Source organism: Notamacropus eugenii, chromosome 5, assembly GCF_028372415.1.
Source record: "Notamacropus eugenii isolate mMacEug1 chromosome 5, mMacEug1.pri_v2, whole genome shotgun sequence".
In the NCBI taxonomy this organism is placed as follows: Eukaryota; Metazoa; Chordata; class Mammalia; order Diprotodontia; family Macropodidae; genus Notamacropus; species Notamacropus eugenii.
The window spans coordinates 405506091-405524063 of record NC_092876.1 but is presented as its reverse complement, the minus strand read 5'-3'; the positions used below and the strand labels follow the sequence as shown (position 1 = coordinate 405524063).

Sequence of the window (17973 nt, the reverse complement as noted above, 5' to 3'; positions counted from 1 at the left end):
TCACTCACTCATTCATTCATTCATTTATTCATATTAGTCCTCTATTGTAAAACCCCTAAGTGCACAGGGAACTTATTTCTAAAAAAGAACACAAAAATGTTACTGGGTCATCTTAATTGCATGAGAAATTGGAAAATGGGGACCAATAAGGAATACTTAATCAATTTTGATGAGACAATTAAATGGTGAAAGGGGTGTGGGAAGAAAGGCATATTGATCCATTGCTGGTAGAGCTGTGAATTGGTGCTGTCATGGAAAACTTTGGAATTATTTTTAAAAAATTAATAAGCTATTCAAATCCTCTAATCTAGAAGTCTTACTATCAGATTTTACCTCAACAAAAGTCCCAAGTATACCACAAAAAAATAAAAAAAACACAAAACAAAAAACTCCCCCCAAGATAGAACACTATTCATCATTTAAAAAAAACCTAGAAACAAAACGTTTCATAATTGAAGAATAGCAAAATAAATTGTGATATTCAGATGTAATAGAAGATTACTGAGCCATAAGAAATGACAAATATGAAGACAGAACAGGCTCTGAAAGTTAAATGGCTTTTCCCATATTAGGCCAATAGAAGATTGAGGAATAGTTCTCCCTATAAACAAATCCCTGCTCTTTGTATAAATGTATGCTAGCCAGTAACATGTACTGGAAAATTATAAAGTTGCACTTAGTAACAAAAAATAAGTGCCATCTAACTGACTGTAATCATTAAAAACACTTCACAGAAGAAATTCTTTTGTATCTGTACACAACTGTTTACAATGAATCAAAAAACTTGAGTGTGTGTGGAATATAAGCCTTTATAGTACATTAAACTTCTCATTTAAATGTTTTATAACTCCGTGCTTATGCATGTTAAATAATACTGCTCTCTTAAAAAAAAAAAAAAAGGAAATAGATTTCCAAAAGGATCTGAAAGTGTGCTAATAACAGCATAATGAAATTCTAATATTTAGTTCTTACCTTTTCTGCTGATAGGAATTGAGTCCAATTGTCTCAGTCTGTAAAAGGAATAATATAAGTAAGACTGAAATCAAGACTTTAATACAACAATCAACATACAGATTATTTAAGATGTATGAATATTAATATTTTTATACATAACTTTATGTGACTGCTTAACATAATGTTTTATGTTACATTACATTTGAAGAAGTTACCTTGAAAGCCTATAGACTTTCACCAATATGGCTACTATTCTTCTGACATTTTTGGGGGGAAATTTCTCTTTAACTGCCTTCATAATTAGCTTACCAAATGAACTGAGATTATCAATTTCATTACAATCATCACATTTCTGACCAAAAACATCAGTGTCCAAATTCACCACCTTACCCCTCTCTGACCAGATTTCTGGTTTTTAAGGACATCTGGCTATTTCCAAATATCAATCTGTCCTCAAAGATTTTCCGCCACTGAAGATATTCAAATAAATTAGATACATGGCTATTCCAAAAGAATTTCCAATGTGTTTGAAACTACTCTAGAATCAGAATTTTACTGATATTCACAATCTAACCGTGATAACCTTTAAGGAAAACATTCACTTTAATTTATGGAAGAGTAAATTTGAGATAATCTCAGAGGGAAGGCACTATGGCATTAGAATATGGCATTTCAGCTGAGAACTGAAGGAAGCCAGAAAAAGCAAGAAGCAGAGGTGAGGAGGGACAGCATTCCAGGGAATTTGATATTTAATCCTAGAGACAAAATAAAATACCAGAGTTGATGGAATGGGAGTGGAGGTGTGTGTGACATGGTTAGATTTGAATTTTAGGAAGATCAATTTGACTTCATCTTTGGATCAGTTAGGAAGATCAATTGATGAGTGAAGGACAGAATAGAATGGGAAGAGATCTGAAGCAGGGAGACCATAGCAGGCTACTGCAATGTCCAGGCACGTGGTAACGAGGGGCCTACACTAGGGTAGTGGCAGTATCAAGGAGAGGAGGTATATGTAAAAGATGTTGCAAAGTTAGAACAGTAGGACTTGGCAACAGATTATATATGGGGAGGGTGGTCATGAGAAAGAATGAATAGTCAAGAATGACATCTAGGTTACAAGCTTGCATGACTGAGAGGATGCTGCTGCCCCTGACAGTAACAGGGAAATTAGGAAAGGCTGAAAGACATAGCAGGAAGAATTATGAAATCAGTTTTAGACATGTTAAATTTAAGATGAATATAGGATCTCCAATATGAGATGTCCAACAGACATGTAAGATTGTAGGTCAGAAGAGAGGTTAGGGCTGGATAAATACATCTGAGAACCCTTTATATAGAAATGTTCATTCAATACACAGGAACTAATATGATCACCAAACAAAACAGTAGAGAGGGAGAAGAGTACCCAGGGCAGAGCCTTGGGGGATGTTTACAGTTGGTGGGCATAGCTTGAATATAGCTCCAGCAAAGGAGACCGCCATCCCTTAGTCTATTCTGTTTCATTGTTCAACAACAAAAGAACACATATTAAGTTTTTACTGTAGAACTAGGCATAGTGCTAAGCATTGAGGACACAAAGGAAAACAGGGCCTGACCTCAAGAAGCTTACAATGTACCTTAAAAATTAGGGAAAAGACAATACAGGAATTTGTCTGACTTTGCTTATTTGGAACAAGGATTTTGTTTTCCTTTTAGCGGAGGAGTTGGTAGAGAGAAAAATAAATGCTGAATAACTGGAAAAAAAATGTAATTTAAAAAAAGAGACACCAAAAAAAAGGACATTCCACAAAAACTAAGTAAAGAGTGTATAAGGTATTCTAGGCTCTTTAACAAAAAGGAAATTATAAAATAGGTAATTTTGTCAAAAAAGTTACAAAGATGATAACATACAACAAAAGTTTTGGGGTACAGCCAAAACAGTCCTTAGAGAAAAATTTATATCAATTAAAATAGAATAAACAAAACTGAAGTGAAATATAAAAAAACACACTGAAATTGATAAAACTAGCAGCTGCTTTTAAGAAATGTTAATAAAATACATAAACCATGAGTTAATTTGGTTTTAAAAAGGAGAAAATCAATTTCCAGTGTAAAAAATGAAAAAGTCTAATTCATAATAAAAAGCCAAGCATTAGAAATGATGTTGACCATTTATATGCCAAGAAAATTGACAACTTAAATGAAATAGGTAAGTGTATATCTGCAACAACAAAACAATCCCCCATCCCACAGTTTAAAGGAATAAGAAATAGAAAATTTATATAACCTAATTCCATAAAAAAATACTGAACAAGTCTTTAGAGATTCCCACCAAAAAAGTCCAGGATCAGATGGACCTGAGCCTCCACACCCCTGGAACATGACAGGAGGTTTCAGTGGAGACCAAGTCCAATTGCCTCCCTTAGCCCAGGGTGCAGGAAGATACGGGCTGAGTTGATGAGTTGGGTTCCCATGCTTACAAATAAAATCTATCGAATTTAGAAAAATGAATAATTTTAATACTAAGTCATGTTTGCAAAAATAGGGAAATAAACTCTTTTTTTGATGCAGCTAAGGTCTTGGCCCCTAGATGAAAGAGAGATAAATCAGAGAAAGAAAAAGATAGACCAATATGCCTAATGACTACCAAGGTAAAACTAATATAATTTAATAAATACTAGCAAAGAAGGTAAAACAACACACACCAAGAGGTAGTACTTTCTGTGAAGAAGAAATGCTACAGCTTTCCAATAAGATCATGGAAAAAGCAAAGATGTACCATTACTGTCACTACTATTATTTGATACAGTTCTAAAAATGCTATCTATAGCAATAAGATGAGACTGAGAAATCTATGGGATAAGCAAAGGCAAAAAAGAAGCATAGTTAGTACTGCATGCAGAGTATATGGCTTTTTTTTTTAGAGAATTTAACTAATAAACTGAAATAAATTCATTCAAGTAGCTAGATATAAAATAAACACAAAAATCATCAGCCTTTTTGTATATTACTAACAAAACTCAGCAGAAACAGAAAAGGGAATTCTTTAAAAATAACTAAAGTATGAATACAATATCAAGAAATACACTTACCGAGATACAATAAACAAGGGGTTACAATAATAAAACTTGGCAGAAATACATACTTAAATTGGAGAGCTACTTGGTTACGTTGAACCATTTTGTATTTTTCTTTGTTTTATGGTTGTCACAGTCAAAGAATTTAAAACCAAGAGGCTGACCTAGCAGGGATTTTCTGTACTTCGCCAGGCTAGTCCTTGGAAACCAGCTAAAAATAAAATATAAGAAAAAATAAAGTAAAATAAAACATAAGATAAATAAAAAGTTGTGAAAGAAAATGGGCTTGGGAGAGAGAAAAGAAAGAAAAAAGGAAAAGGAGAGAAAGTTAACCAATGGAGAGTCTTCACTAGAATACTCACAATGCCAAGAAAACATTCCAAGAAAATTGAATTGATTCTACGTAGAAAACTCAAATGAAGGATATAGACAAGATTCTCACTGGGATGGCAGGAATGCATGGATTATAACTGTACTGTTAGAAGGAACCTTCACATTGATAAGATCTCAGATTCATTTGAGTTTTTTGAGCATAATGATTAAGAGTCCAACAGTCTAGAGACCAACTACCATTCCCCTAGATCACAGGCATCTTATACTAAAAGGGTCAAATTTGCCACAGCATAATATACAATGACAAAATGAGGGTAAAAAGGTTAGAACTCCAGGTTTGGTTGCACATTGGATGACTTAGTATGCTAAGTGCAATAATCATGGAACTCTAGAGAGCCGGAAATACCACTGTTGCTGGTTGGTTTTAACACAATAGTATAAGAGATTCCTAAATTTAGAGTGGAGAATACCCCAGAGGAGGTATCAAAAATAACTGAAACCAGCATCCAATGTCAAATAAAAAGTCTGTAATCACAGGTCACAGTAAAACAAATTAAAATCAAAATAGCCCATCAATTTAATCCAAGACATAACTAAGCAAAAATTTCCTTGACAAATAGTTTGTCAGCCAGTCACTGCTTGAAAATCTCCAGTAATAGAGATTAACTACCTCTCTCCATAAAAATCTATTCTAGTGGGGGAAGGAAGGTGTGGGAATTGACCTCTAATGCTAACAAGTTTTTTTTTTTTTTTATAGATATCATCCCTTCTGATTCAATTCAACCTGTGCTGTCTGTGTGTGTGTGTGTGTGTGTGTGTGTGTGTGTGTGTGTGTGTGTGTGTAATCTCTCTACCTATCCAAATACTGAGAAAAGTCTCAAGAGTTACAAATATTATCTTTCCATGTAGGAAGGTAAATAGTTCAGCTTTAGAAAGTCCTTCATGATTTCTCTTTCCTGTTTACTTCTTCATGCTTCTCTTCATTCTTGTGTTTGAAAATCAAATTTTCTATTCAGTTCTGGTCTTTTCATCAAGAATGCTTGAAAGTCCTCTACATCACTGCATGACGATTTTTTCCTCTGAAGTATTATAGTCAGTTTTGCTAGGTAGGTGATTCTTGGTTTTAATCCCAGTTCCTTTGACTCCTGGAATATCCTGTTCCAAGTCCTTTGATACCTTAATGCAGAAGCTGCCAGATCCTATGTTATCCTGATTGTATTTCCACAATACTAGAGTTGTTTCTTTCTAGCTGCTTGCAATATTTCCTCCTTGACCTGGGAACTCTGAAATTTGGTCACAATATTCCTAGAAGTTTCTCTTTTCAGGTCTCTTTCAGGAGGTGATCAGTGGATTCTTTCAATATTTATTTTGCCCTTTGGTTCTAGAATATCAGGACAGTTTTCCCTGATAATTTCACGATAATTTCATATTTTTTAAACATATTTTGACTTCATACAAACTCTTGGCCCTTACTTTATCCTTCATTATTTCTGAGTCAGTGCCTTCTAGAGGAGATTTTACTTTTCTAATTATGTCTACCTACCACTTAGAAACCACAACACTTTACTTGCTAAAGACAGGGGTAAAAATAGATTTAGAATTGTGTTTAAAAAAAATTACGGGGGAGTTTAACAAAAATCAGAAAAAGAAACATTCTTTCTAGGCAGTTCAGTAGACAGAATGCTGGATTTAGGAGTCAGGAAAATCTGAGTTCAAATGCAGCTTCAGACACTTATGAGCTGTGTGACCCTGAGCAAATCACTTAGCCTTTCTGCAACTAAATTTCTTTATATGTAAAATGGAAATAATAATAGTACCTACTCTGTAGGTCTGTTGTGAGGTTCAACTGAGATAATACTTTTTAAACCTTAAAGTACTACGTAAATGTTAGCTATTTTTAGTTCATGTCATAAATACTCCAGTGCACCAAGTTTGATATCCTTCTCTACAAATATAGCGGAAGAACCTCTGATACTGAGCTCAGAGGGCACCTAACATTTGGGAATTTTAGAGATGGTAGGAGCTTTAGTTATTCAGTCTAATGCCCTTACTTTACAGATGCATAACAGAGATACAGAGAGATTTCAAATGGATTGGCTTATCTTCTGGTACTCCTAGTGACATCTAGAACACTATAGGCCTAGAGACTCTCCGTAAAAGAATAGTATAGAACATGGAAAAGGTTTGCTTGGTTGAGGATCAGTGAGGAAGTAACTGAAGAATATATGCAGTTGTATGGGTAAGAGATTTGTTTTTTGTTTTGAGGAATGTAATGAAAGAGATAGAACATTTAATTCAAAAGCCTCTTCCCTTCGTTTTTCATATAAAAGGGAAGTTTAATAACTATTCCATAATCAATTCTGTATTTTTCCTACCCAAAAATTATAAAATGGAAAAAAATCTATTAAAGAGCAGGACTAAGAATTTAAAATAAATGAATAAGTAATGAAAAAGATGCAAAATATGATAAAGCTTACATATCTATCGATCTATCTATACTATGCATTCATATCTATGTATCTAGTATGCATGTACATTTAATATCAATAGTAAAAAGAAAAGTCTAGCTCCTCAGGAAATGAAAAATACCTGCAACATAGGGAGTGGAAGGAAAAACTGGTCTGAAATTTCACATGTTCCAATATTGAAATTATTTTGTAATGCAAGCCTAGAGAACATTTTAAAGTCATTTGGCTTCTTAAGTAAGAAATCTCTAAACATCACTAGAATGATGATAAGTGAGGAAGATTTAAGAATTGGAGTCTGGATCCTCTTTTTTCAGTAGAGAGAGAAGAACCAAATATTGGCACTATACATTACTCGGGGGTGTGTGTGTGTGTGTGTGTGTGTGTGTGTGTGTGTGTGTGTGTGTGTGTGTGTGTGTGTGTGTGTGCGTGTGCGCGTGTGTGTGTGTGAGAGAGAGAGAGAGAGAGAGTGACAGAGACAGAGACAGAGAGAGGCAGGCAGGCAAGTAGGCAGATAAACTATGTTTATTGTCTGAGGACCTACTTAACTGTAGTCAAAAAAGTTCATTATCACGGGCAGAGAGTGATGAAATTTTAGGCTATAGTAACTCTCAAACACCATGTACCAAGTCATAGAAAGGCTGTGATATGCAACAATGGAAGAAATACTAGAGCTAATGAAATCATATTATCATTTATTGTTGTACAAGCTGTACATATATAACATCAAAATAGGTGGAAAAGCTACTAGATAATCTCTATGGTTTCTTCTAATTCTATCCTTATTATGTTTCTATTTTAATTTTTAGTGCTCATGAAATCCCACCTTTACTAAAGTTTGTTTTTTAAAGAAAACAGCTTCAAACTTAAAAACAACTTTTAAAGCTGACAATGTTATAGTTAATGCTACTGCTACTGTTGGGAAATGTAAAAGGAAGTACACGCTTATAATTTAAAATGTTTAATTTAAAGAAATCATTCTTCAAAATGGAATAGAACCTGTCAATCTGATAACGTTTTTTCTAAGTATACCTACCCATTACACAAATATCAATCTCATGAAAGCCAGATTACCATTCTGTGCAATTCAAAAGAGATTTAAATAAAGTTTCCCTGACCTTTTAAAATGAAAATCCAATATATGATGAGCTGAAGACTTTCTCCCTAAATCTCATTGCACACTCTTCCTCCTGCTGATTTCAACAATATTTTAGTTGGTTTCGATTATTATCTCTAAGATGACTTCCAAATCTCTCCTTTGACTTTAATCCCACTGCCTGAGGACATTTTCATATGTTCAAAGGTAAAACTTCCCCCTTCTAAAAATATCACATGGGGGTGGGGGTGGGAGGAGAAAGGGGCAGAACCAACATGGAGGAGTAGAAGCAGGGACCTGCTACAGTTCTCCCCCAAACCCCTCAGAAAACTTGTAAAAAAAAAAAAAAAGACTCTAAATAAATTCTAGAGCAGCAGAAATCACAAAATGACAAGACTGGAAACAAATTTCCAGCCCTAAACAATCTGGAAGGTCAGCGGGAAGGGTCTATTACACCAGAGTAGGAGAAGAGTGCAGTTTGGCCAGGGCAGACTAAGCAGGAGCAGGCTTTAGGGACTGAATTTCTGGGGGTTGCTTTGGATTCCAGACTTCTCAACCCACAAACACTAAGACAGCTTCAAAGGTCAGTGGCTGAAAGAGGAGCATGGTCCTGCCCAAGGCCCAGCCCCAGCCCAGACCCTGGGCGGCTGCAGCCACTGCTGAAGCAGAGCCCACTTCTGAGCCCTCCACTTAACAAAGCTCAAAAGTCAAGTAACTGGCTGGGAAAATGAGAAAGCAGGGAAAAAGAAACAGACTACAGATTCTTACTTTCTCAGGGAAGAGGTATTTTCTTACATCACTGGTGACAAAGAAGATCAAAACATACAAGCAGAAGAAGAGAAGAAAGCCAAAGCTCCTGCCTCCAAGGAAAATATGAATTGGTCTCAGGCCATGGAAGAGCTCAAAAAGGATTTTGCAAATCAAGCAAGAGAAGGAGAGGAAAAACTGGGAAGAGAAATCATAAAAACCATGAAAAACAAATCACCCACAAAAATGCTGAAGAAAATAACAACTTTAAAATTAGACTAACCCAAATGGCAAAAGAGGTCCAAAAAGTCAAAGAGAAGAGAAATGCCTTAAAAGTAGAATGAGCCAAATGGAAAAAGAGCCCACTGAAGAAAATAATTCTTTAAAAATTAGAATGCAGCAAATGGAAGCTAATAACCTTATGAGAAATCAAGAAATAATAAAACAAAACCAAAAGAATGAAAAAAGTAGAAGAAAATGTGAAGTACCTCACTGGAAAGACAACTGACCTGGAAAATGGACCAATGCCTGATACCATATACCAGAATAAAGTCCAAATAGGTACACAGTCTAGGTATAAAAGCTGATATGACAAACAAAATAGAGGAGCAAGGAATAGTTTATTTGCCAAATTTATAGAGAATGGAGGAATTTGTAACCCAAACAAGAGATAAAAAATATTATGAAGTGCAAAATGGATAATTTTTATTACATTAAATTGAAAAGTTTTTGGCTGAAAAAGTTGTGGTATAGGAATGTAATGGAATGCTATTATGCTATAATAAATGACAAACAGGCAGATTTTGGAAATACTTGGATAGACTTATATGAATTGATGCTGAGTGAAATGAGCAAAACAGTAACAGCCACATTATGCATGAACTATTTTTGATAAACTTAGTCCTCCACAACAATGCAAAGACCTAAAACATTTCCAAAGGACTCATGATGCAAAATGCCATCTGCATCCAGAGAAAGAACTATGAAGTCAGAATGCAGAATGAAGCAGACTATTTTATCTTTTGTTATGTTAGTTTTATTTCGTTTTACTCATGCTTTCTTCCATTTGTTTTATTTCTTCTATGCAACATGACTAATGTGAAAATGTGCTTTATAAGAATGTATGCATAAAGCCCATATAAGAAAGACATGCTGTCTTGGGAAGGGAGGGGGGAGAGAAGGGGAGAAAATTTAAAACTTATGCAAGTGATTGCTGAAAAATGAAAACAAACAAATCAATAAATTTGAAAAAAAAATTAAAATAATCATTCTAGTCACACAGTCTTGAAACCCAAGTATACTTTGACTTTTCCCTTACTACCCACCACATACTTACTACATCTATTGGAGAATCCTCAGGAGTCCATTTCTCACATTGATCCCTCTTTGCAACTCGCATTCCCACTTCTGAGTCCAAATTTCACAGAACAAATCCAAAGTTCTGTAAAACTTGGGCCGTCAAAGGGCTGCACTCGAGGACCTAGAAGGCCATATGTGGCCTCAAAGCTGCAGGTTCTCCACCTCTGAAAGACTACTGTAGAACTTCCTAACTGATCTCCCTACTTTTAATATTCCTCCTCTTCAACCCATCCTTCACATAGATGCCAAAAATAATTCTCCTAATAATACAAAAGTCTGATCATGTCACTCCAATGATGAAAAACCAAAAATCTTCAGTAGCTTCCTACTGACTAGAGCAGGGTTCTGGCTTGTCTAGCTAAGAATGGCCTTTACCTTTTTAAATACAATATAACTTTAGTTAAAAAAAACGAAAAGATAAGCCTAAAAACCAAAACAACTCAAACATTTCTGCATCTAGAAGGGAATTTAGACCTATCCAGCTCAAGGATCTCATTTACGGAGGAAATTCAGGCCCACAGAAGTTATGTGACTTCTCTAAGTTCACAAAGCTCCTGTGGATAAGAAGGGGGCTTTGAACCCAGGTGCTCTGACTCCAGAGCTAGTGATCTTTCTACTGTACCATCTCCATGAAATTCAAAATGTGAGGGAAGGCTCTATGAAGTCAATTTGGTTTCAATAATGCAGCTCTTAACTTCGTTACAAAACAGCTATCACATCCCCGAGTTGGTTCTTCTATAGGTTACACATAGCCAGTTCACAGGGATCACCGAAATCCCAGATCTGGAAGGAACCTAAAAGGTCATATCTTTCAACTCCCCTCATTTCACAGCTAAGGAAACTGAGGCCAAGGAAGAGAGCTGCCTTGTTTAAGGTCCCAAAGGTAGTAAGTATAAGAGGTAGCCTAGGTCTCTTGACTCCAGAACCAGCCCTTTCCTACTATACCACATAACTGGATGGAGGCGGTGTGCCTCTGACTTATCCATCATGTCCCCAGGAACCTCTTCTTTAGGAACTTCATCCTCCTACAGGGCAGAATTGGATGCCTGAGCATTCCCTCCTCAGCCACACTGCTGCCCCTCTCACTACACCATTTACGTAGGGATCAGGCCAGCTATCTCTCCACATTCCACCTGGCTGACTCATTTGACTCCTCCATCACTCCCTGTTCCACATCCATGTCCTTCTCCCTCTGCAAAGCTCTTCATCTTCCTTTTCTCTTCCTCCATTAGGCTGGAAGCTCCTTGAAAGTAAGGCCTATCTTTCCTTTTCATACAGGTATTCCCAAAGTGTAGCACACTGCCTGGCACGCTTAATAAATGTTTAATGAACAACTGATTTGCCCAGTCACACAACTAGTAAAGTGACCGAGGAAGGATCTGAACTCAAGTGTCTCTGATTCTAACAGGTAAGCTGACTTTCTGCTCTGTGAAAAAGAGTTTGTTACATACCTTCTCAATATATAATTTTGACACCCATTGTTTATAGGTTCCAGGATTAGATGCTGCTCCTAATACATTACCATCAATTAAAAAAATTCACTAGCACACAAGACTTTATCTATCTTAACCTGAATATGATTCCTATGGTAGATCATACCATTGCTAGCAAAATATCAGACAATACAGAGGTTGCCTGAATGGGATATACATTCCCATTTAGCCTATTGCTATTTAAAAGGAACATTGTTACCAGATAGCCAACAACACACCTTTTGATTTGTTGAGCTGCAACCCCAAAAAAGCACAGTTCAGGTAATCTGGACATCCTAGGATGGTCACTGGATTCGGATGGCTCTGGAGGAGAAGTAAGGCTGGTGACCTGCACAGCCCTTCCTCAGTCAAGAGCAAGTCATGTCATCATTTTTCTGATGTCATGGTCTTCTTCAGCAACAAAGGACGAACACACACACACACACACACACACACACACACACACACAGAGCAGTGTCTGAGGTGGGATTTGAATTCCCATCTTCCTGACTCAAGGCCCAATGCTCTATTCAATGAGCCACCTAGCTGTCAATCCTCGCTTCCTCCAACTCCTTTTCATTTGGGTTGAACAGAGTAAATCCCAAAAAATTGTTCAGGCAGAAGTACATTATCATCCACATTACATTTCTTACCCAAAAAAGCCACTACTCTTTCCAAGTTCCTTATTAATGTGGAGGGTAGCACGATCTTTTCAGTCACCCAAGTTCTCATAACTTTGGTGTCATCTTTGACTCCTCACTTTCCCTCACCTCACACATCGAATCAATTCCCAAATACCTTCAATTTTTCCTCTACATGCCATGTCTGTCCCCTTTCCTCTATTCACACAGCTCCACCCAACTTCAGACCCTCATTATCTCTTGTTTAGACTATACAATAGCCTCCTAATTGGTCCTCTTGTCTCAAGTCTCTCCATATGACCTTTTTTTTTTTGACATGGAAAGTTTATTACAGATCCTCTAGTCCAACTCCTTTTTTTCTAATGTTTATTATTTATTTTTAATTTTCAATATTCATTTCCACAAAATTTTGAGTTTCAAATTTTCTCCCCATCTCTTCCTTCCCCCGTCCCAAAACGCCATGCATTCTGATTACTCCTTCCCTCAATCTGCCCTCCCTTCTAGCACACCCCTCCCTTCCCTTATCCCCATCTTCTCTCTCTTCTTGTAGGGCAAGATAGATTTCTATACCCCATTACCCGTATTTCTTATTTTCCAGTTGTATGTAAAAACAATTCTCAACATTCCTTCCTAAAACTTTGAGCTCCAACTGCTCTCTCTTCCTCCCTCCCCACCCATCCCCACTGAGAAGGCAAGCAATTCAATATAGGCCATACATGTGTAGTTTTGCAAAAGACATCCATAATAGTCATGCTGTGTAAGACTAACTATATTTCCCTCCATCCTATCCTGCCCCCATTTATTTCATTCTCTCTTTTGACCTTGTCCCTCCCCAAAAGTGTTTACTTCTACTTACTCCCTCCTCCCATTTGCCCTCCCTTCTATCATCCCCCTACACCCCACTTATCCCCTTCTCCTCTACTTTCCTATAGGGTAAGACAGATTTTCATACCAAATTGAGTGAGCATGTTATTCCTCCTTAAGCTGAATGTGATGAGAGCAAGCTTCATTTTTCCCTCTCATCTCCTCCCTTTTCTCCTCCATTGAAAAAGCTTTTTCTTGCCTCTTTTATGACAGATAATTTGCCTCATTCCATTTCTCCCTTTCTCCCAATATATTCCTCTTTCGCCCCTTAATTTTATTTTTATAGATAAAATCCCTTCTTATTCAACTCATCCTGTGTTCTCTGTCTATGTATGTGCATGTGTATGTGTGTGTGTGTGTGTGTGTGTGTGTGTGTGTGTGTGTGTATAATCCTCCCAAATACTGAGAAAAGATTCAAGAGTTACAAATATTATCTTTCCATGTAGGAATATAAACAGTTCACCTGTAGCAAGTCCCTTATGATTTTCTTTTCCTGTTTAGCTTTTCATGATTCTCTTGATTCCTGTGTTTCAAAGTCAAATTTTCTATTCATTTCTGGTCTTTTTCATTAAGAATGCTTGAAAGTCCTCTATTTCAATGAATGCCCATTTTTTTCTCCTGAAGTACTATACTCAGTTTTACTGGGCAGGTGATTTTTGGTTTTAATCCTAGTTCCTTTGACTTCTGGAATATCCTATTCCAAGCCCTTCAATCCCTTAATGTAGAAGCTGATAGATCTTGTGTTATTCTGATTGTATTTCCACAATACTCAAGCTGTTTCTTTCTAGCTGCTTGCAATATTTTCTCCTTGACCTGGGAACTCTGGAATTTGGCTACAATATTCCTAAGAGTTTCTCTTTTCTGGTCTCTTCAGGAGGTGATTGGTATATTCTTTCAATATTTATTTTGCCTTTTGGTTCAAGAATATCAGGGCAGTTTTTCTTGATAATTTCATGAAAGATATGTCTAGGTTCTTTTTTTGATCATAGCTTTCAGGTAATCCCATAATTTTAAAATTGTCTCTCCTGGACCTATTTTCCAGGTCAGTTGTTTTTCCAGTGAGATATTTCACATTATCTTCTACTTTTTCATTCTTTTGGTTTTGTTTTGTAGTTTTTTGGTTTCTCATAAAGTTATTAGCTTCCATCTGTTCCATTCTAATTTTTAAAGAACTATTTTCTTCCGGGAGCTTTTGAACCTCCTTTTCCATTTGGCTAATTCTGCTTTTTAAATCATTCTTCTCCTCATGTGGCTTTTTGAACCTTTTTTGCCAAATGAGTTTGCCTATTTTTAAAGGTGTTATTTTCCTCAGCATTTTTTTGAGTCTCCTTTAGCAAGCTGTTGACTCGCTTTTCATGATTTTCTTGCATCACTCTCATTTCTCTTCCCAATTTTTCCTCCACCTCTCTTACTTAATTTTCAAAATCCTTTTTGAGTTTCTCCCATGGCCTGAGACCGTTGCCTACTTATTTGGCAGGTTTTGGATGGAGAAGCCTTGACTTTTAGGTCTTTCTCTGATGTTATGCTTTGTTCTTCCTCATCCAAAACAATGGAAGAAAATACCTGTTCACCAAGAAAGTAGCCTTCTATAGTCTTATTTTTTCCCCTTTTTTGGGCATTTTATCAGCCAGTTACTTGACTTTTGGGTCCTTTGTCAAGATGAGGGTATATTCTGGGGGCTTGTAAGTTCTCAGTTCCTCCAAGGTGGCACAATCAAGGGAGGGGGAGTTTACTCCTCTCCTGGCCTGCACTCTGGTCTGGGGGCAACCACAGGCACTCTTTTCTGCCCAGGATCTGCCTGCAGAGGTCCCTCTGTAGAGCCTCCACCAGCTCCACTGCCAGTACTCTTCCTCAATCCAGGAGAGCCACTCAGGGCTGAGATTCAGATCAGCAGCTCAATTCCCCCAGGGTCTTTAGGCAGAGGGCTCCAAAAATGGATGCTGCCACTGCAGTGGACTTGTGTCCCTTCTCACCCAAGTGAAAGAGATTTCTCACTCACCTCTGAAGGTGTCTTTAGCGTTTGTGGGTTGAGTAATCTAGGAATTGCTGCTGCTGGTGGTGCCCTGAAGCCTGTTTCAGGTCCTGTCCCTGCTGCGCCACAACGCCCACGTTGGACTGTGCTCCACTCCATGCCCAGTGTGAAAGACCTTTCCTGTCAGCCTTCCAGGCTGTCTTGGACTGGAAATCTCTTTCCTTCTGTCATTTTGTGGCTTCTGCTGCTCCAGAATTTGTTTAGAGTCATTTTTTACAGGTATTTTATGGGCTATGGTGGGGAGCTTCTACTGGTCAGTCTTTCTCCCCCCCTCTCCATATGATCTTAAAAAATGTAGTGAGAACAATGTACTTGAAAACAGCCTTTAAAGGGTCATTTAATTACGTTAAGTTGAGTGGTCAAGATTTTGCCTTTCTTTTTCTTCTTCTTATAAAAGTAACAAGCATACTACTCTTATCACATCCGACTCAAGGAAGGAATAAAATGCACACTCATTTTAGTATGAAAACCTATCTTACAATACAGGAAAGTGGGGGAGAAGGGGATAAGCAGGGTTGGGGGGATGATGGAAGGGAGGGCAATGGGAGGAGGGAGCAATTAGAAGTCAACACTCTTGGGGAGGGGCAAGGTCAAATGAGAGAATAGAATAAATGGGGGGCAGGATAGAATGGAGGGAAAATATAGTTAGTCTTACACAACCTGTTTATTATGGAAATCATCTGCAAAACTACACATATACAGCCTATATTGAATTGCTTGCCTTCCCAGTGGGGATGGATGGGGAGGGAGGGAGGAAGAGCAGTTGGAACTCAAAGTTTTAGGAAAAACTTTTGAATATTGCTCTTGCATACAACTGAGAAATAAGAAATACAGGTAAAGGGGTATAGAAATTTATCTTGCCCTACAGGACAAAAGAGCAGATGGGGATAAGGGAAGTGGGGGGATGTTAGAAGGGAGGACAGATTGGTGGTAGGGGTAATTAGAATGCTTGGCATTTTGGGATGGGGGAAGGGGAGAGATGGGGAGAAAGTTTGGAACTCAAAATTTTATGGAAATGAATGTTGAAAACTTAAAATAAATAAATTTAATTAAAAATAATATAAAAAATAATAATAAGCATATCAGGGTCTGATTTTCACTATCCCTCTCAGTCCACTCTGTGGATGTGAACATGTGGTCTACTATATAAAATCATCTATCAAAATTGGCTTGTTTCATCAAATACTTTCTTCAAGCATGCACACAAAGACTATTTTCATAGGGATCTTGATGGCCAGTCAAGAAAACATCTATGAAGAGCATACTATGTGCCTGACACTATGCTAAGCAGTGAGGATACAAAGAAAAGCAAAACAGTAACTTCCCTCAAGGAACTGACATGGCACATGAGTGGATACTTGATGTCTGTTCAGTAACCTTTTCTTGGGTAGAATATTAGCAACCATGATCCTTTACAATCTTTTAGTATCTTTGGGCTATCTTGAAGATAAATCCTTAAGAACCTGTAAAAAGTTTTTGCCTTTACCATTACCTATTCTGTAGGTATTTTTCCAAGTTCAGCCACACTTGATAGATTCATTTAAATGTCATTGTCCTTTCTTCACCTAGCACAGCAGACACCTGGGTAGAAAAGTCCAAGGGTAGTGGTCCCCGCTCTGCTGATGACCACAAAAATGAAGACTGACCTATCCCATTTTATTTGTTTCTTCCCTTCTATGTTCCTCTATAAATGTTATCTGGTGATTTGGCTGCCAATGCAGCCAATGCTAATGCTAACTCTTCAGGTTTACTTTCTTCAATTATCTTTAATTGTTTTGCATGGGGATACTGTTTGTAACCTACAGTCATCGTCTTCCTTATAGTTTACAAAGACATAGTTTATGAACTAAACTATATTGTCTTTATCTGCATGTCTTCCACTGTGAGTTTGCTATCTTCAGCAATTTCTGGGTTCTTTCAGCTCCTTTATTATGACATATATTAATGCATGGGTCAAAATTCTCTAAGATGTGGTGATAGAATCAATGTCTTAACTTTTACATTTTTCTAGGTCTAGAATAACAAGTTCTTTTGGATATGATCAAATTCATCTGTAGTGTCATCCTGTTGTCATCTTTTTTTCTAATTCAGCACTGATTTTTACCATTGTTCTCACCAGTATAGCTCACTACAAGGAAGAGCTGGTTATGAAATGATTTCCATATTAGACATCAGCTATTTCGTACTTATGTTCTGTAACTGTAATCCAACTACACTGGTTCTCAATGACCTATAAACTCAAATAAAAATTCCTGTTTTTCGTACAAAACTCTTCACAATCTGGTACCTATCTTTCTAGCCTTCTCCTCCACTTATTCTACACTGTAGAAAAACTATTCTTCTTCCTGATCCTTATCCACAACACTCCATCTCTAAACTCTGTATCATTATGTAGGGTGTCTCCCATGTGTGAAATGCATTCCTTCCTCATCTATACCTCATGAAAGTTTTGAACTTTTTCCAAGACTCAAGCCAGTCATAGATTTTCTCTCAATCTTCACTTTTTGCAATAGATACTGATGCATTACATTAAAATTATCTTCATGGTTACTAACAAAATTTGGCAAAATTGCAAAGCAAGGTAACCAAGTCACTCATGAAATGGTATCACTTAACTTTGAGGGCACAATAAAACCAGTGCAGCCAATTTACTCATTCTCTTCTACAAAAAAACAGAACAAAACTTGTGAGTTCTCCATCCTTTTGGGTAAAATTTCTATACATCATCCGGTTTCATTAACAATAAGAACCATCAATATAGATAGTGTATCAAATTGTTGTCTGCTGGACAAAGATCATCCATTAAAAATACAAGTTAACACAGTATTTGAAATAATCAAAAAACAATCCATGCTTAACATTTTTCTCCTTTTCTACCATCACCACTTCTCAACAGGGGATCTGAAGGGACATAGGGCCTTTTTGTATTTTTATGACTTTTTACTGGCTGCCAT

The 17973-nt window shown here is 37.0% G+C and overlaps 1 protein-coding gene across 3 annotated transcripts in view; it reads right to left on the bottom strand.

Moving 5' to 3' along the window:
• The window catches only part of TMEM131 (transmembrane protein 131), a 274693-nt gene that overhangs the window by 148631 nt on the left and 108089 nt on the right, over window positions 1-17973 (bottom strand). For all 3 annotated transcript variants that reach the window (XM_072614596.1, XM_072614595.1, XM_072614597.1), the window contains exon 3: window positions 973-1010. In XM_072614596.1, the coding sequence (XP_072470697.1) occupies window positions 973-1010 (38 nt within the window). The remainder of the gene's footprint in view (window positions 1-972; window positions 1011-17973) is intronic.